The sequence below is a fragment of the Ranitomeya variabilis genome, chromosome 4 (assembly GCF_051348905.1).
Source record: "Ranitomeya variabilis isolate aRanVar5 chromosome 4, aRanVar5.hap1, whole genome shotgun sequence".
Taxonomy (NCBI): domain Eukaryota; kingdom Metazoa; phylum Chordata; class Amphibia; order Anura; family Dendrobatidae; genus Ranitomeya; species Ranitomeya variabilis.
The window spans coordinates 760,070,854-760,093,938 of NC_135235.1; the positions used below are offsets into that span (position 1 = coordinate 760,070,854).

A 23,085-nucleotide genomic window follows, 5' to 3' on the forward strand; every position below is an offset into this window, starting at 1 on the left:
GCTCCGTACACCTCGTACACACGGCTCCGCTCCGTACACCTCGTACACACACGGCTCCGCTCCGTACACCTCGTACACACACGGCTCCGCTCCGTACACCTCGTACACACACGGCTCCGCTCCGTACACCTCGTACACACGGCTCCGCTCCGTACACCTCGTACACACGGCTCCGCTCCGTACACCTCGTATACACGGCTCTGCTCCGTACACCTCGTACACACGGCTCCGCTCCGTACACCTAGTGCACACACGGCTCTGCTACATCCACACTGTAGGCCCCTCCTGACCTCACACATAAACTTCCCCTCATCCAGCACCATGACAACCAGCAGAGTCCTGCACACACTGAGGCTCTGATCATGTGACCGCTGACTCCTCCCTCCTGTGACCTCATCACAGGTCCTGTGCGCACAGAGCAGCTGTAGAAATCTCCGGCCATTTGTGGTCTCAGCACCTTCTGCTCTTTCTCCTTCTTTTCCTGCAGGGGCCGCAGTGGATTTCATCCTAGGTCCATAGAGCCGAGTAGAGGAGCGATGTTCCTTCAGTCTGAGGGGAATTGATGGTGATATTTGTCCAGCGTCCACGTTACCAAGTAAATCCCACCAGGACTGTAGCCGGTAAAGACCCCAATATCCACCGGTGTCCCTTCTAATGGGGGAAAGTACCAAAGAAACCCATCATATCCCGAGAAAGAAGCCCTGGACATGGAGACATCGGCCTCATAGTTCTCCTTCTTACCAACAGTCTACTATATCATTGTCTGAGGGTCACTTCCGTCTTTCTGTCTGTCTGTCTGTCACAGAAATCCCAAGTCGCTGATTGGTCGCTGCAAAACAGCCACGACCAATCAGCGACGGCACAGTCCGGCGGCAAAATGTCCGCTCCTTCCTCCCCGCAGTCAGTGCTGCTCCATACTCCCCTCCAGTCACCGCTCACACAGGGTTAATGGCTGCGGTAACGGGCCGCGTTATGCCGCGGTGTAACCCACTCCGTTACCGCTGCTATTAACCCTGTGTGACCAACTTTTTACTATTGATGCTGCCTATGCAGATCCTATCCAGATTAAAAATAATAAAAAAAATAAAAAATCATTATATACTCACCGTCCGTCGGCCCCTCGGATCAGGAACAGGCCTTTGCCGCTCCTCGCGACACTCCGGTGACCGCTCCATGCATTGCGATCTCGTGAGATGATGACGTGGCGATCTTGCAAGGGGTGTCAATACTTTTGGCCGTGACTGTACATATTCTAGAATACCCGATGCGTTAGAATCGCGCCACCATCTAGTCTCTTATAAAAGCCTCAAACTTGTGTGTGTGAATCAGACCTGAGATCTAACGTGATAGAAGATTACAGTGCGGGGAAGACGGGAAACCTTCATATAGACGGCCGGTGGGGATGGAGTCAGTGACCGACTCTGGCCACATATGTTTCTAGAGCCGTAGTAGAAGATGAAGATGTCGTCCTCATCATGAAGTAGTTATTTCTCCTGTCGCGTGTAATGAATATCTCCTGCAGTATTGCTAATGCCGATTCCAGGGTCGGTAAATGAGACGAGAATTAGCGTTATGGAAGATGAGTCTATGAGGAACGTATTCAGCTGCCGACTCCGAGGAAGAAACTGCTTGTTGTCTGTGGCCTAAATATATAGGATTTATTAGTAGATGTAAAGAAGGAAACTAAATACTGTAAAATAATAAATCTCCTCATATGTTTCCCTTATTATCTCCAGTAATTGTATTATTACACAGGATTCTTATGATGTTACATCGGCTCATCTTCTCATTCAGGTCTCTACAATATCGGATCCTCTCAGTGAAGATCTTCTACAAAAGAGAATTTTCCTGATTTACCCATCACAGATGGATATGGACAGAGACAAGATGGCGGAGAGGATATTACACCTCACCCTAGAGATCCTCTTCCAGCTTACTGGAGAGGTGAGAGATTCTGATGACGTCACATTACATCATTCTTATCTATGGGAATAACAGATGGACAGAACTGGAGAGGTGAGGACTCTGGAAATGTCTGTAGTGAGATTTATTAATGTGTCTCTCCATTACCAGGATTACACAGTGGTGAAGAAGACCTCTAGTGATCGCTGTCAGGACCCTGTGTCTGAGGGATGGGGAAGACCCCTGAGCCCAATCACGGGGCCTGCACCTCACCCCCTGATCCATGAGGACATCAATGACCAGAAGATCCTAGAACTCACCTACAAGATGATTGAGCTGCTGACTGGAGAGGTGACACTGCTGGGAATGCTGGGACATTATACAGTAACACTATGAAGGGATCGGGGGGATGACGGTATCATTGTATGTGTCAGGTTCCTATAAGGTGTCAGGATGTCGCTGTCTATTTCTCCATGGAGGAGTGGGAGTATTTAGAAGGACACAGAGATCTGTACAAGAACGTCATAATGGAGGTTCCCCAGCCCCTCACATCACCAGGTAATAGACAGGACTAAATACACACGGCCTATAATTATCTGTATGTAAAGAATGAATTCACTCCCTGTATGTGTTTCCTCCAGATCTATCCAGTAAGAGGACAACACCAGAGAGATGTCCCCGTCCTCTTCTTCCACAGGACTGTAACCAAGAAGATCCCAATGCTCCTCAGGATCATCAGGTAGATGGAGAGAAGGTGTCAGGAGATCTCCCCTATGATGTGTAGACGCCGGTGAAGGTCTTGTGCTCAGTCTTGTTTTATCCACCAGTATTATATGTTTTATACTTGTGTAATGAGAACGGTGGAGATGGCAGGATTAGAGCTGATCATAGATGGGACTTCTCCATCTGTCGGTGACTTTTACAATATTTGTTTCAGGGTGAAGATCTGACCCATATTAATACTACAGAGACATATGGGAGGGAGGATGAGTGGTGTAAAGAGGAGATTCCTACATATGACTACCCAGGTGAGTAGTGACCACTAAATGCAGAGAAGTCACAGATTCTTCTCATCACCGGCTGTGGCTGCTTTATCGGTGGTGTAGTCCGGCCGTATTACCATGATCACCATTTTCCCTCTAGACCACAACATTCTCCTCTACCCAATACTGTTCTAATGACTTTGGTCATTGAAAGCCCTTTTCTATAGAACTTACAACCTGGTAGATCCACCTACCCCCTGGGTTTAGGAGACGCTGTTACCTGCCCAGATCTGTGAACTATAAAGCCAAGTGACAGCGTACGTAGAATGTGCTGACAAGGTAGAAAAATATTATGATGAGAAAACGGAGGGTAATGATGCTGTTGGCTTCCGAAATCCCTGATGTGGGAAGAAGGAAGAAATCAGGACTTTGGAAAGCGCTGCCAAGTGCTGAGCCATAAAGTTGGCTATCAAAACAAATGAACGAAAAAAAAACAACAACTTTTCATGTTAATATTCTACTCATTTCCGATGTGAACCAGCTCCTTCCTCAGGCTTATACAAATGATACATTGTGGATGTTTTATATCCTCCAGAACGGCGTCACTGATCCAATTGCTTAATTCATTAATTACACCGCGCCTATGGTGCAGTTTTTTGTATAGAAACCTTTCTTCGTATACAAAACAATACAAATAGATGTAAAATGCATATTGGCTGCACAATAAAATCCATATAAAGAACAATATATGTACATGGAAAATCCTCCGGTTTAAGTGTGGATAGTTTAAACATCCAACAGGATTCTCTATTCACAAGTCTTTGGGACCTATTAGACACACGTTCTGATATGAGTCTTAACCCCTTAACGACTTATTAACGGCGCTGTGGAAAAAGTGAATAGCGCATCCAGAATCGGATTTTCTCTGGGGTCTCGGTTGCCGAGAGTAGCCGAGACCCCAGAGAACATGATTCGGCGGGGGGGGGGGGGGGGTTTACCGACCCCCAGGTTGCGACCACCAGTAATTAACCGTTTACCGGCGGCCGCAAAAACCCCCCAAAAGCGCGCGATTTCCCATTTAATTTCTCTGTCCTCCGATGCGATCGCACATCAGAGGACAGAGAAATGGGGTCCCCGATAGCCCCCCGATACTCACCCGTCTCCCCCGATGCTCCTCGTGGTTCCCGATGGGCCCCGCCATCTTTTCCGGGGAATAATGGCAGGCGCATGCGCAGTGCGCCGGCTGGCACCCTGCAGATCTTTGGGGTCTCAGTTGCCAGGGGTAGCCGAGACCCCAAAGAACATGATCGGGGTCGGTTTTTACCAACCCCTGTTTTGTGATAGCCGGTAATTAACCGTTTACCGGCGAACGCAAGAGAAAAAAAAGCTGCGTATCATTCTCGTCCTCTGATGTAATCGCACATCAGAGGACAAATAGGGGGATTCGGGGACCCTATCATTCTTACCGGTGTCCCTGGGTCCTCCTGCGTCCCCTCCTGGCTGCTGGCTTCTTCCTTAGGGAAGAAAATGGGCGCAGTGTGCCCGCCATGTTGTGCCGGCCGGCAGAGGAAGATTCTTCCTCTTGTTATATTTTGGTCACTGTGAGATCCTCTCACAGTGATCAAAATAAAAAAAATAGTAAATAACCCCCCCCCCCCTTTATCACCCCCTTAGTTAGGAAAAGATGATAAAATAAAAAAAAATGTATGTATTTCTATTTATCGGTTGGGGCTAGGGTTAGGGCTAAAGTTAGGGTTGGTGCTAAAGTTAGTGTTAGGGCCAGGGTTGGGGCTTAAGTTAGGGTTGGGGCTAAACTTAGCGTTAGGGTTGGGGCTAAAGTTAGGGTTAGAGTTGGGATTAGGGTTTGGATTAGGGTTAGGGTTGGTATTAGGGTTAAGGTTGGCATTAGGGTTACGTTTGGGATTAGGGTTAGGTTTGGGATTAGGATTAAGGTTGGGGTTAGGTTTGAGGTTAGGCTTGAGATTATGATTAGGGGTGTGTTGGGCTTAGGGATTTGATTAGGGTTAGGGTTGGCATTTGGGTTAGGGGTGTTTTGGCGTTAGGGTTGTGATTAGGGTTATGCCATAGGGTTAGGGGTGTTTTGGGATTAGGATTATGGATTGGGTTGGGATTAGCGTTAGGGGTGTGTTGGGGTTATGGTTGGAATTAGAATTGGGGGGTTTCCACTGTTTAGGTACATCAGGGGCTCTCCAAACGCTACAGCCAATTTGGCGTTCAAAAAGTCAATTGGTGCTCCCTCCCTTCTGAGCTCTGCCGTGCGCCCAAACAGTGGTTTACCACCCATATGGGGTATCAGCGTACTCAGGACTGATTGGACAACAACTTTTGGGGTCCAGTTTCTCCTGTTACCCTTGCGAAAATAAAAAATTGGGGGCTAAAAAATCATTTTTGTGGGGAAAAAAAGATTTTTTATTTTCATGGCTCTGCGTCAAACTTCTGTGAAGCACTTGGGCGTTCAAAATGCTCACCACACATCTAGATAAGTTCCTTGGGTGGGTCTAGTTTCCAAAATAGGGTCACTTGTGGGGGGTTTCTACTGTTTAGGTACATCAGGGGCTCTGAAAATGCAACATGACACCCACAGACCATTCCATCAAAGTCTGCATTCCAAAACGTCACTACTTCCCTTCCGCGCCGAAAATAGTGGTTTACACCCACATATGAGGTATCAGCGTACTCAGGACAAATTGGACAACAAATTTTGGGGTCCAATTTCTTCAGTTATCCCTGGGAAAATAAAAAATTGGGGGATAAAGAAATCATTTTTATGGAAAAAAAAATAATATATATTTTACTCTGCATTATAAACTTCTGTGAAGCACTTGGGCGTTCAAAGTACTCACCACACATCTAGATAAGTTCCTTGGGGCAGGGCTGCCACTGGAAAATTTCGGGGCCCCATACTGGCAAAATTTTCAGGGCCCCCTTGAGACTCCGCCCAGGCTCCACCCCAGCCCCGCCTCCACCCCTCGAACTGTCCACAGTACCCCCACTCTCTCTCTGAAAAACTCCACTTCTCACCTATCACACATTAACAGTTCCCATCACCAGATCACACATATAACCGGCAGCTTTTGATTTGGCCAAAAGATTTTTTAAGCCGCCACTATAACACGATACATGTAGAAAAGCCGCTGAGACACCATCATGTGTTTCTCAACGCAAGCAATGAATAGCCAGGTCTTTCACCGGGAAGGAACAACCACGGGAAGGGCAGCATCCAATAAAGGAAAACCACCTATGCCAAAACATGGTATCCATCCACAGACAGCTGTTTCGGGGTATTTGCCCCTCATCAGTGTGGAGTTGCTTGCGTTGAGAAACACGTGATGGTGTCTCCGTGGCTTTTCTACATGCATTTGCATATTTCCCTTAAGGGATGGGGGCAGTGTTCTGGATCACTGCGTTGAGAAACACGTGATGGTGTCTCCGCGGTGTTGGATGTTTTGATCTCCCCGAGGTCATTCATCCTTATGTTCATAACCATAACACGATAGACACTTTTGGCCGGGCCCTACTCTACTGTAACCTATTAAATATTTGTTAAAATATGCAATACAATTTAGGTATATTTTTATTTATTTTTCAATTTTTAAAATGACCAATAATATCACATACAAGGAACAAATACCACCGCACCATGTCCAGACCACATATTACCACCAGTGCCCGAATAATATCACATACAAGGAACAAATACCACCGCACCATGTCCAGACCACATATTACTACCAGTGCCCGAATAATATCACATACAAGGAACAAATACCACCGCACCATGTCCAGACCACATATTACTACCAGTGCCCGAATAATATCACATACAAGGAACAAATACCACCGCACCATGTCCAGACCACATATTACTACCAGTGCCCGAATAATATCACATACAAGGAACAAATACCACCGCACCATGTCCAGACCTCATATTACCACCAGTGCCCGAATAATATCACATACAAGGAACAAATACCACCGCACCATGTCCAGACCACATATTACCACCAGTGCCCGAATAATATCACATACAAGGAACAAATACCACCGCACCATGTCCAGACCACATATTACTACCAGTGCCCGAATAATATCACATACAAGGAACAAATACCACCGCACCATGTCCAGACCACATATTACTACCAGTGCCCGAATAATATCACATACAAGGAACAAATACCACCGCACCATGTCCAGACCACATATTACTACCAGTGCCCGAATAATATCACATACAAGGAACAAATACCACCGCACCATGTCCAGACCACATATTACTACCAGTGCCCGAATAATATCACATACAAGGAACAAATACCACCGCACCATGTCCAGACCACATATTACCACCAGTGCCTGAATAATATCACATACAAGGAACAAATACCACCGCACCATGACCAGACCACATATTACTACCAGTGCCCGAATAATATCACATACAAGGAACAAATACCACCGCACCATGTCCAGACCACATATTACTACCAGTAACCGAATAATATCACATACAAGGAACAAATACCACCGCACCATGTCCAGACCACATATTACTACCAGTAACCGAATAATATCACATACAGGGAACAAATACCACCGCACCATGTCCAGACCACATATTACCACCAGTGCCCGAATAATATCACATACAAGGAACAAATACCACCGCACCATGACCAGACCACATATTACTACCAGTGCCCGAATAATATCACATACAAGGAACAAATACCACCGCACCATGTCCAGACCACATATTACTACCAGTGCCCGAATAATATCACATACAAGGAACAAATACCACCGCACCATGTCCAGACCACATATTACCACCAGTGCCCGAATAATATCACATACAAGGAACAAATACCACCGCACCATGTCCAGACCACATATTACTACCAGTGCCCGAATAATATCACATACAAGGAACAAATACCACCGCACCATGTCCAGACCACGTATTACTACCAGTGCCCGAATAATATCACATACAAGGAACAAATACCACCGCACCATGTCCAGACCACATATTACTACCAGTGTCCGAATAATATCACATACAAGGAACAAATACCACCGCACCATGTCCAGACCACATATTACCACCAGTGCCCGAATAATATCACATACAAGGAACAAATACCACCGCACCATGTCCAGACCTCATATTACTACCAGTGCCCGAATAATATCACATACAAGGAACAAATACCACCGCACCATGTCCAGACCACATATTACCACCAGTGCCCGAATAATATCACATACAGGGAACAAATACCACCGCACCATGTCCAGACCACATATTACTACCAGTGCCCGAATAATATCACATACAAGGAACAAATACCACCGCACCATGTCCAGACCACATATTACTACCAGTGCCCGAATAATATCACATACAAGGAACAAATACCACCGCACCATGTCCAGACCACATATTACTACCAGTGCCCGAATAATATCACATACAAGGAACAAATACCACCGCACCATGTCCAGACCACATATTACTACCAGTGTCCGAATAATATCACATACAAGGAACAAATACCACAGCACCATGTCCAGACCACATATTACCACCAGTGCCCGAATAATATCACATACAAGGAACAAATACCACCGCACCATGACCAGACCACATATTACTACCAGTGCCCGAATAATATCACATACAAGGAACAAATACCACCGCACCATGTCCAGACCACATATTACTACCAGTGCCCGAAGAATATCACATACAAGGAACAAATACCACCGCACCATGTCCAGACCACATATTACCACCAGTGCCCGAATAATATCACATACAAGGAACAAATACCACCGCACCATGTCCAGACCACATATTACCACCAGTGCCCGAATAATATCACATACAGGGAACAAATACCACCGCACCATGTCCAGACCACATATTACCACCAGTGCCCGAATAATATCACATACAAGGAACAAATACCACCGCACCATGTCCAGACCACATATTACTACCAGTGCCCGAATAATATCACATACAAGGAACAAATACCACCGCACCATGTCCAGACCACGTATTACTACCAGTGCCCGAATAATATCACATACAAGGAACAAATACCACCGCACCATGTCCAGACCACATATTACTACCAGTGCCCGAATAATATCACATACAAGGAACAAATACCACCGCACCATGTCCAGACCACATATTACTACCAGTGTCCGAATAATATCACATACAAGGAACAAATACCACCGCACCATGTCCAGACCACATATTACCACCAGTGCCGGAATAATATCACATACAAGGAACAAATACCACCGCACCATGTCCAGACCACATATTACTACCAGTGCCCGAATAATATCACATACAGGGAACAAATACCACCGCACCATGTCCAGACCACATATTACCACCAGTGTCCGAATAATATCACATACAAGGAACAAATACCACCGCACCATGACCAGACCACATATTACTACCAGTGCCCGAATAATATCACATACAAGGAACAAATACCACCGCACCATGTCCAGACCACATATTACCACCAGTGCCCGAATAATATCACATACAGGGAACAAATACCACCGCACCATGTCCAGACCACATATTACTACCAGTGCCCGAATAATATCATATACAGGGAACAAATACCACCGCACCATGTCCAGACCACATATTACCACCAGTGCCCGAATAATATCACATACAGGGAACAAATACCACCGCACCATGTCCAGACCACATATTACTACCAGTGCCCGAATAATATCATATACAGGGAACAAATACCACCGCACCATGTCCAGACCACATATTACCACCAGTGACCGAATAATATCACATACAAGGAACAAATACCACCGCACCATGTCCAGACCACATATTACTACCAGTGCCCGAATATTATCACATACAAGGAACAAATACCACAGCACCGTGTCCAGACCACATATTACTACCAGTGCCGGAATAATATCACATACAAGGAACAAATACCACCGCACCATGTCCAGACCACATATTACCACCAGTGCCCGAATAATATCACATACAGGGAACAAATACCACCGCACCATGTCCAGACCACATATTACTACCAGTGCCCGAATAATATCACATACAAGGAACAAATACCACCGCACCATGTCCAGACCACATATTACCACCAGTGCCCGAATAATATCACATACAAGGAACAAATACCACAGCACCATGTCCAGACCACATATTACTACCAGTGCCCGAATAATATCACATACAAGGAACAAATACCACCGCACCATGTCCAGACCACATATTACTACCAGTGCCCGAATAATATCACATACAAGGAACAAATACCACCGCACCGTGACCAGACCACATATTACTACCAGTGCCCGAATAATATCACATACAGGGAACAAATACCACCGCACCATGTCCAGACCACATATTACTACCAGTGCCCGAATAATATCATATACAGGGAACAAATACCACCGCACCGTGTCCAGACCACATATTACCACCAGTGCCCGAATAATATCACATACAAGGAACAAATACCACCGCACCATGTCCAGACCACATATTACCACCAGTGCCCGAATAATATCACATACAAGGAACAAATACCACCGCACCATGTCCAGACCACATATTACCACCAGTGACCGAATAATATCACATACAAGGAACAAATACCACCGCACCATGTCCAGACCACGTATTACTACCAGTGCCCGAATAATATCACATACAAGGAACAAATACCACCGCACCATGTCCAGACCACATATTACTACCAGTGCCCGAATAATATCACATACAAGGAACAAATACCACCGCACCATGTCCAGACCACATATTACTACCAGTGCCCGAATAATATCACATACAGGGAACAAATACCACCGCACCATGTCCAGACCACATATTACTACCAGTGCCGGAATAATATCACATACAAGGAACAAATACCACCGCACCATGTCCAGACCACATATTACCACCAGTGCCCGAATAATATCACATACAGGGAACAAATACCACCGCACCATGTCCAGACCACATATTACTACCAGTGCCCGAATAATATCACATACAGGGAACAAATACCACCGCACCATGTCCAGACCACATATTACTACCAGTGCCCGAATAATATCACATACAGGGAACAAATACCACCGCACCATGTCCAGACCACATATTACCACCAGTGCCCGAATAATATCACATACAAGGAACAAATACCACCGCACCATGTCCAGACCACATATTACTACCAGTGCCCGAATAATATCACATACAAGGAACAAATACCACCGCACCATGTCCAGACCACATATTACCACCAGTGCCCGAATAATATCACATACAAGGAACAAATACCACAGCACCATGTCCAGACCACATATTACTACCAGTGCCCGAATAATATCACATACAAGGAACAAATACCACCGCACCATGTCCAGACCACATATTACTACCAGTGCCCGAATAATATCACATACAAGGAACAAATACCACCGCACCGTGACCAGACCACATATTACTACCAGTGCCCGAATAATATCACATACAGGGAACAAATACCACCGCACCATGTCCAGACCACATATTACTACCAGTGCCCGAATAATATCATATACAGGGAACAAATACCACCGCACCGTGTCCAGACCACATATTACCACCAGTGCCCGAATAATATCACATACAAGGAACAAATACCACCGCACCATGTCCAGACCACATATTACCACCAGTGCCCGAATAATATCACATACAAGGAACAAATACCACCGCACCATGTCCAGACCACATATTACCACCAGTGCCCGAATAATATCACATACAAGGAACAAATACCACCGCACCATGACCAGACCACATATTACTACCAGTGCCCGAATAATATCACATACAAGGAACAAATACCACCGCACCATGTCCAGACCACGTATTACTACCAGTGCCCGAATAATATCACATACAAGGAACAAATACCACCGCACCATGTCCAGACCACATATTACTACCAGTGCCCGAATAATATCACATACAAGGAACAAATACCACCGCACCATGTCCAGACCACATATTACTACCAGTGCCCGAATAATATCACATACAGGGAACAAATACCACCGCACCATGTCCAGACCACATATTACCACCAGTAACTGAATAATATCACATACAGGGAACAAATACCACCGCACCATGTCCAGACTACATATTACCACCAGTGACCGAATAATATCACATACAAGGAACAAATACCACCGCACCATGTCCAGACCACATATTACCACCAGTGCCCGAATAATGTCACATACAAGGAACAAATACCACCGCACCATGTCCAGATCACATATTACTACCAGTGCCCGAATAATATCACATACAAGGAACAAATACCACCGCACCATGTCCAGACCACATATTACCACCAGTGCCCGAATAATATCACATACAGGGAACAAATACCACCGCACCATGTCCAGACCACATATTACTACCAGTGCCCGAATAATATCACATACAAGGAACAAATACCACCGCACCATGTCCAGACCACATATTACTACCAGTGCCCGAATAATATCACATACAAGGAACAAATACCACCGCACCATGTCCAGACCACATATTACCACCAGTAACCGAATAATATCACATACAGGGAACAAATACCACCGCACCATGTCCAGACCACATATTACTACCAGTGACCGAATAATATCACATACAAGGAACAAATACCACCGCACCATGTCCAGACCACATATTACTACCAGTGCCCGAATAATATCACATACAGGGAACAAATACCACCGCACCATGTCCAGACCACATATTACCTCCAGTGCCCGAATAATATCACATACAGGGAACAAATACCACCGCACCATGTCCAGACCACATATTACTACCAGTGCCCGAATAATATCACATACAAGGAACAAATACCACCGCACCATGTCCAGACCACATATTACCACCAGTGTCCGAATAATATCACATACAAGGAACAAATACCACCGCACCATGTCCAGACCACATATTACTACCAGTGCCCGAATAATATCACATACAAGGAACAAATACCACCGCACCATGTCCAGACCACATATTACTACCAGTGCCCGAATAATATCACATACAAGGAACAAATACCACCGCACCATGTCCTGACCACATATTACTACCACTGCCCGAATAATATCACATACAGGGAACAAATACCACCGCACCATGTCCAGACCACATATTACCACCAGTACCCGAATAATATCACATACAAGGAACAAATACCACCGCACCATGTCCAGACCACATATTACCACCAGTACCCGAATAATATCACATACAAGGAACAAATACCACCGCACCATGTCCAGACCACGTATTACTACCAGTGCCTGAATAATACCACATACAGGGAACAAATACCACCGCACCATGTCCAGACCACATATTACTACCAGTGCCCGAATAATATCACATACAGGGAACAAATACCACCGTACCATGTCCAGACCTCATATTACTACCAGTGCCCGAATAATATCACATACAAGGAACAAATACCACCGCACCATGTCCAGACCACATATTACTACCAGTGTCCGAATAATATCACATACAGGGAACAAATACCACCGCACCATGTCCAGACCACATATTACTACCAGTGCCCGAATAATATCACATACAGGGAACAAATACCACCGCACCATGTCCAGACCACATATTACTACCAGTGCCCGAATAATATCACATACAAGGAACAAATACCACCGCACCATGTCCAGACCACATATTACTACCAGTGCCCGAATAATATCACATACAAGGAACAAATACCACCGCACCATGTCCAGACCACATATTACCACCAGTGCCCGAATAATATCACATACAGGGAACAAATACCACCGCACCATGTCCAGACCACATATTACTACCAGTGTCCGAATAATATCACATACAAGGAACAAATACCACCGCACCATGTCCAGACTACATATTACCACCAGTGCCCGAATAATATCACATACAGGGAACAAATACCACCGCACCATGTCCAGACCACATATTACTACCAGTGCCCGAATAATATCACATACAAGGAACAAATACCACCGCACCATGTCCAGACCACATATTACTACCAGTGTCCGAATAATATCACATACAAGGAACAAATACCACCGCACCATGTCCAGACTACATATTACCACCAGTGCCCGAATAATATCACATACAGGGAACAAATACCACCGCACCATGTCCAGACCACATATTACCACCAGTGCCCGAATAATATCACATACAGGGAACAAATACCACCGCACCATGTCCAGACCACATATTACTACCAGTGACCGAATAATATCACATACAAGGAACAAATACCACCGCACCATGTCCAGACCACATATTACTACCAGTGCCCGAATAATATCACATACAGGGAACAAATACCACCGCACCATGTCCAGACCACATATTACTACCAGTGACCGAATAATATCACATACAAGGAACAAATACCACCGCACCATGTCCAGACCACATATTACTACCAGTGCCCGAATAATATCACATACAAGGAACAAATACCACCGCACCATGTCCAGACCTCATATTACTACCAGTGCCCGAATAATATCACATACAAGGAACAAATACCACCGCACCATGTCCAGACCACGTATTACTACCAGTGACCGAATAATATCACATACAAGGAACAAATACCACCGCACCATGTCCAGACCACATATTACCACCAGTGCCCGAATAATATCACATACAGGGAACAAATACCACCGCACCATGTCCAGACCTCATATTACTACCAGTGCCGGAATAATATCACATACAAGGAACAAATACCACAGCACCATGTCCAGACCACATATTACCACCAGTGCCCGAATAATATCACATACAAGGAACAAATACCACCGCACCATGTCCAGTCCACATATTACCACCAGTAACCGAATAATATCACATACAAGGAACAAATACCACCGCACCATGTCCAGACCACATATTACTACCAGTGCCCGAATAATATCACATACAAGGAACAAATACCACCGCACCATGTCCAGACCACATATTACCTCCAGTGCCCGAATAATATCACATACAGGGAACAAATACCACCGCACCATGTCCAGACCACATATTACCACCAGTAACCGAATAATATCTTATACAAAGAACAAATGCTACAACACCATGATCAGACACTATATTGCCACCACAGTGATCGAATAATATCACATACAAGGAACAAATACCACCGCACCATGTCCAGACCACATATTACCACCAGTGCCCGAATAATATCACATACAAGGAACAAATACCACCGCACCATGTCCAGTCCACATATTACCACCAGTAACCGAATAATATCACATACAAGGAACAAATACCACCGCACCATGTCCAGACCACATATTACTACCAGTGCCCGAATAATATCACATACAAGGAACAAATACCACCGCACCATGTCCAGACCACATATTACCACCAGTGCCCGAATAATATCACATACAGGGAACAAATACCACCGCACCATGTCCAGACCACATATTACTACCAGTGCCTGAATAATACCACATACAGGGAACAAATACCACCGCACCATGTCCAGACCACGTATTACTACCAGTGCCTGAATAATATCACATACAGGGAACAAATACCACCGCACCATGTCCAGACCACATATTACCACCAGTGCCCGAATAATATCACATACAGGGAACAAATACCACCGCACCATGTCCAGACCACATATTACTACCAGTGCCCGAATAATATCACATACAAGGAACAAATACCACCGCACCATGTCCAGACCACATATTACCACCAGTGCCGGAATAATATCACATACAGGGAACAAATACCACCGCACCATGTCCAGACCACATATTACTACCAGTGCCCGAATAATATCACATACAGGGAACAAATACCACCGCACCATGTCCAGACCACGTATTACTACCAGTGCCCGAATAATATCACATACAGGGAACAAATACCACCGCACCATGTCCAGACCACATATTACTACCAGTGACCGAATAATATCACATACAAGGAACAAATACCACCTCACCATGTCCAGACCACATATTACTACCAGTGCCTGAATAATATCACATACAAGGAACAAATACCACCGCACCATGTCCAGACCACATATTACCACCAGTGCCCGAATAATATCACATACAGGGAACAAATACCACCGCACCATGTCCAGACCACATATTACTACCAGTGCCCGAATAATATCACATACAAGGAACAAATACCACCGCACCATGTCCAGACCACATATTACTACCAGTGCCTGAATAATATCACATACAAGGAACAAATACCACCGCACCATGTCCAGACCACATATTACTACCAGTGCCCGAATAATATCACATACAAGGAACAAATACCACCGCACCATGTCCAGACCACATATTACTACCAGTGCCCGAATAATATCACATACAGGGAACAAATACCACCGCACCATGTCCAGACCACATATTACCACCAGTGCCCGAATAATATCACATACAGGGAACAAATACCACCGCACCATGTCCAGACCACATATTACTACCAGTGCCCGAATAATATCACATACAAGGAACAAATACCACCGCACCATGTCCAGACCACATATTACCACCAGTGCCCGAATAATATCACATACAAGGAACAAATACCACAGCACCATGTCCAGACCACATATTACTACCAGTGCCCGAATAATATCACATACAAGGAACAAATACCACCGCACCATGTCCAGACCACATATTACTACCAGTGCCCGAATAATATCACATACAAGGAACAAATACCACCGCACCATGTCCAGACCACATATTACTACCAGTGCCCGAATAATATCACATACAAGGAACAAATACCACCGCACCATGTCCAGACCACATATTACCACCAGTGCCCGAATAATATCACATACAAGGAACAAATACCACCGCACCGTGACCAGACCACATATTACTACCAGTGCCCGAATAATATCACATACAGGGAACAAATACCACCGCACCATGTCCAGACCACATATTACTACCAGTGCCCGAATAATATCATATACAGGGAACAAATACCACCGCACCGTGTCCAGACCACATATTACCACCAGTGCCCGAATAATATCACATACAAGGAACAAATACCACCGCACCATGTCCAGACCACATATTACCACCAGTGCCCGAATAATATCACATACAGGGAACAAATACCACCGCACCATGTCCAGACCACATATTACTACCAGTGACCGAATAATATCACATACAAGGAACAAATACCACCGCACCATGTCCAGACCACATATTACCACCAGTGCCCGAATAATATCACATACAAGGAACAAATACCACAGCACCATGTCCAGACCACATATTACTACCAGTGCCCGAATAATATCACATACAAGGAACAAATACCACCGCACCATGTCCAGACCACATATTACTACCAGTGCCCGAATAATATCACATACAAGGAACAAATACCACCGCACCATGTCCAGACCACATATTACTACCAGTGCCCGAATAATATCACATACAGGGAACAAATACCACCGCACCATGTCCAGACCACATATTACTACCAGTGCCCGAATAATATCATATACAGGGAACAAATACCACCGCACCGTGTCCAGACCACATATTACCACCAGTGCCCGAATAATATCACATACAAGGAACAAATACCACCGCACCATGTCCAGACCACATATTACCACCAGTGCCCGAATAATATCACATACAAGGAACAAATACCACCGCACCATGTCCAGACCACATATTACCACCAGTGACCGAATAATATCACATACAAGGAACAAATACCACCGCACCATGTCCAGACCACGTATTACTACCAGTGCCCGAATAATATCACATACAAGGAACAAATACCACCGCACCATGTCCAGACCACATATTACTACCAGTGCCCGAATAATATCACATACAAGGAACAAATACCACCGCACCATGTCCAGACCACATATTACTACCAGTGCCCGAATAATATCACATACAGGGAACAAATACCACCGCACCATGTCCAGACCACATATTACTACCAGTGCCGGAATAATATCACATACAAGGAACAAATACCACCGCACCATGTCCAGACCACATATTACCACCAGTGCCCGAATAATATCACATACAGGGAACAAATACCACCGCACCATGTCCAGACCACATATTACTACCAGTGCCCGAATAATATCACATACAAGGAACAAATACCACCGCACCATGTCCAGACCACATATTACCACCAGTGCCCGAATAATATCACATACAAGGAACAAATACCACAGCACCATGTCCAGACCACATATTACTACCAGTGCCCGAATAATATCACATACAAGGAACAAATACCACCGCACCATGTCCAGACCACATATTACTACCAGTGCCCGAATAATATCACATACAAGGAACAAATACCACCGCACCGTGACCAGACCACATATTACTACCAGTGCCCGAATAATATCACATACAGGGAACAAATACCACCGCACCATGTCCAGACCACATATTACTACCAGTGCCCGAATAATATCATATACAGGGAACAAATACCACCGCACCGTGTCCAGACCACATATTACCACCAGTGCCCGAATAATATCACATACAAGGAACAAATACCACCGCACCATGTCCAGACCACATATTACCACCAGTGCCCGAATAATATCACATACAAGGAACAAATACCACCGCACCATGTCCAGACCACATATTACCACCAGTGCCCGAATAATATCACATACAAGGAACAAATACCACCGCACCATGACCAGACCACATATTACTACCAGTGCCCGAATAATATCACATACAAGGAACAAATACCACCGCACCATGTCCAGACCACGTATTACTACCAGTGCCCGAATAATATCACATACAAGGAACAAATACCACCGCACCATGTCCAGACCACATATTACTACCAGTGCCCGAATAATATCACATACAAGGAACAAATACCACCGCACCATGTCCAGACCACGTATTACTACCAGTGCCCGAATAATATCACATACAGGGAACAAATACCACCGCACCATGTCCAGACCACGTATTACTACCAGTGCCCGAATAATATCACATACAAGGAACAAATACCACCGCACCATGTCCAGACCACATATTACTACCAGTGCCCGAATAATATCACATACAGGGAACAAATACCACCGCACCATGTCCAGACCACATATTACCACCAGTAACTGAATAATATCACATACAGGGAACAAATACCACCGCACCATGTCCAGACTACATATTACCACCAGTGACCGAATAATATCACATACAAGGAACAAATACCACCGCACCATGTCCAGACCACATATTACCACCAGTGCCCGAATAATGTCACATACAAGGAACAAATACCACCGCACCATGTCCAGACCACATATTACTACCAGTGCCCGAATAATATCACATACAAGGAACAAATACCACCGCACCATGTCCAGACCACATATTACCACCAGTGTCCGAATAATATCACATACAAGGAACAAATACCACCGCACCATGTCCAGACCACATATTACTACCAGTGCCCGAATAATATCACATACAAGGAACAAATACCACCGCACCATGTCCAGACCACATATTACTACCAGTGCCCGAATAATATCACATACAAGGAACAAATACCACCGCACCATGTCCTGACCACATATTACTACCACTGCCCGAATAATATCACATACAGGGAACAAATACCACCGCACCATGTCCAGACCACATATTACCACCAGTACCCGAATAATATCACATACAAGGAACAAATACCACCGCACCATGTCCAGACCACATATTACCACCAGTACCCGAATAATATCACATACAAGGAACAAATACCACCGCACCATGTCCAGACCACGTATTACTACCAGTGCCTGAATAATACCACATACAGGGAACAAATACCACCGCACCATGTCCAGACCACATATTACTACCAGTGCCCGAATAATATCACATACAGGGAACAAATACCACCGTACCATGTCCAGACCTCATATTACTACCAGTGCCCGAATAATATCACATACAAGGAACAAATACCACCGCACCATGTCCAGACCACATATTACTACCAGTGCCCGAATAATATCACATACAAGGAACAAATACCACCGCACCATGTCCAGACCACATATTACCACCAGTGCCCGAATAATATCACATACAGGGAACAAATACCACCGCACCATGTCCAGACCACATATTACTACCAGTGTCCGAATAATATCACATACAAGGAACAAATACCACCGCACCATGTCCAGACTACATATTACCACCAGTGCCCGAATAATATCACATACAGGGAACAAATACCACCGCACCATGTCCAGACCACATATTACTACCAGTGCCCGAATAATATCACATACAAGGAACAAATACCACCGCACCATGTCCAGACCACATATTACTACCAGTGTCCGAATAATATCACATACAAGGAACAAATACCACCGCACCATGTCCAGACTACATATTACCACCAGTGCCCGAATAATATCACATACAGGGAACAAATACCACCGCACCATGTCCAGACCACATATTACTACCAGTGCCCGAATAATATCACATACAGGGAACAAATACCACCGCACCATGTCCAGACCACATATTACTACCAGTGACCGAATAATATCACATACAAGGAACAAATACCACCGCACCATGTCCAGACCACATATTACTACCAGTGCCCGAATAATATCACATACAAGGAACAAATACCACCGCACCATGTCCAGACCTCATATTACTACCAGTGCCCGAATAATATCACATACAAGGAACAAATACCACCGCACCATGTCCAGACCACGTATTACTACCAGTGACCGAATAATATCACATACAAGGAACAAATACCACCGCACCATGTCCAGACCACATATTACCACCAGTGCCCGAATAATATCACATACAGGGAACAAATACCACCGCACCATGTCCAGACCTCATATTACTACCAGTGCCGGAATAATATCACATACAAGGAACAAATACCACAGCACCATGTCCAGACCACATATTACCACCAGTGCCCGAATAATATCACATACAAGGAACAAATACCACCGCACCATGTCCAGTCCACATATTACCACCAGTAACCGAATAATATCACATACAAGGAACAAATACCACCGCACCATGTCCAGACCACATATTACTACCAGTGCCCGAATAATATCACATACAAGGAACAAATACCACCGCACCATGTCCAGACCACATATTACCTCCAGTGCCCGAATAATATCACATACAGGGAACAAATACCACCGCACCATGTCCAGACCACATATTACCACCAGTAACCGAATAATATCTTATACAAAGAACAAATGCTACAACACCATGATCAGACACTATATTGCCACCACAGTGATCGAATAATATCACATACAAGGAACAAATACCACCGCACCATGTCCAGACCACATATTACCACCAGTGCCCGAATAATATCACATACAAGGAACAAATACCACCGCACCATGTCCAGTCCACATATTACCACCAGTAACCGAATAATATCACATACAAGGAACAAATACCACCGCACCATGTCCAGACCACATATTACTACCAGTGCCCGAATAATATCACATACAAGGAACAAATACCACCGCACCATGTCCAGACCACATATTACCACCAGTGCCCGAATAATATCACATACAGGGAACAAATACCACCGCACCATGTCCAGACCACATATTACTACCAGTGCCTGAATAATACCACATACAGGGAACAAATACCACCGCACCATGTCCAGACCACGTATTACTACCAGTGCCTGAATAATATCACATACAGGGAACAAATACCACCGCACCATGTCCAGACCACATATTACCACCAGTGCCCGAATAATATCACATACAGGGAACAAATACCACCGCACCATGTCCAGACCACATATTACTACCAGTGCCCGAATAATATCACATACAAGGAACAAATACCACCGCACCATGTCCAGACCACATATTACCACCAGTGCCGGAATAATATCACATACAGGGAACAAATACCACCGCACCATGTCCAGACCACATATTACTACCAGTGCCCGAATAATATCACATACAGGGAACAAATACCACCGCACCATGTCCAGACCACGTATTACTACCAGTGCCCGAATAATATCACATACAGGGAACAAATACCACCGCACCATGTCCAGACCACATATTACTACCAGTGACCGAATAATATCACATACAAGGAACAAATACCACCACACCATGTCCAGACCACATATTACTACCAGTGCCCGAATAATATCACATACAGGGAACAAATACCACCGCACCATGTCCAGACCACATATTACCACCAGTGCCCGAATAATATCACATACAAGGAACAAATACCACAGCACCATGTCCAGACCACATATTACTACCAGTGCCCGAATAATATCACATATAAGGAACAAATACCACCGCACCATGTCCAGACCACATATTACTACCAGTGCCCAAATAATATCACATACAAGGAACAAATACCACCGCACCATGTCCAGACCACGTATTACTACCAGTGCCTGAATAATATCACATACAAGGAACAAATACCACCGCACCATGTCCAGACCACATATTACCACCAGTGCCCGAATAATATCACATACAGGGAACAAATACCACCGCACCATGTCCAGACCACATATTACTACCAGTGCCCGAATAATATCACATACAAGGAACAAATACCACCGCACCATGTCCAGACCACATATTACTACCAGTGCCTGAATAATATCACATACAAGGAACAAATACCACCGCACCATGTCCAGACCACATATTACTACCAGTGCCCGAATAATATCACATACAAGGAACAAATACCACCGCACCATGTCCAGACCACATATTACTACCAGTGCCCGAATAATATCACATACAGGGAACAAATACCACCGCACCATGTCCAGACCACATATTACTACCAGTGCCCGAATAATATCACA

The 23,085-nt window shown here is 44.9% G+C and overlaps 1 protein-coding gene across 1 annotated transcript; it reads left to right on the plus strand.

Moving 5' to 3' along the window:
- Positions 1-400: 400 nt before the first annotated feature.
- LOC143766898 (uncharacterized) lies at positions 401-3,647 on the plus strand. Its single transcript, XM_077254902.1, has 7 exons — positions 401-565; positions 1,795-1,944; positions 2,074-2,253; positions 2,337-2,460; positions 2,544-2,641; positions 2,840-2,930; positions 3,046-3,647. The coding sequence occupies exons 1-7, from the start codon at positions 563-565 to the stop codon at positions 3,078-3,080; spliced, it is 681 nt and encodes a 226-aa protein (XP_077111017.1). The 5' UTR covers positions 401-562; the 3' UTR covers positions 3,081-3,647.
- Positions 3,648-23,085: the final 19,438 nt, after the last annotated feature.

Excerpts from the sequence above, each read along its gene's own strand:
- LOC143766898 (XM_077254902.1), top strand. Across the intron at positions 1,945-2,073 it reads TCTTCCAGCTTACTGGAGAG|GATTACACAGTGGTGAAGAA; the intron begins GTGAGAGATTCT and ends CTCCATTACCAG. Across the intron at positions 2,254-2,336 it reads TTGAGCTGCTGACTGGAGAG|GTTCCTATAAGGTGTCAGGA; the intron begins GTGACACTGCTG and ends TGTATGTGTCAG.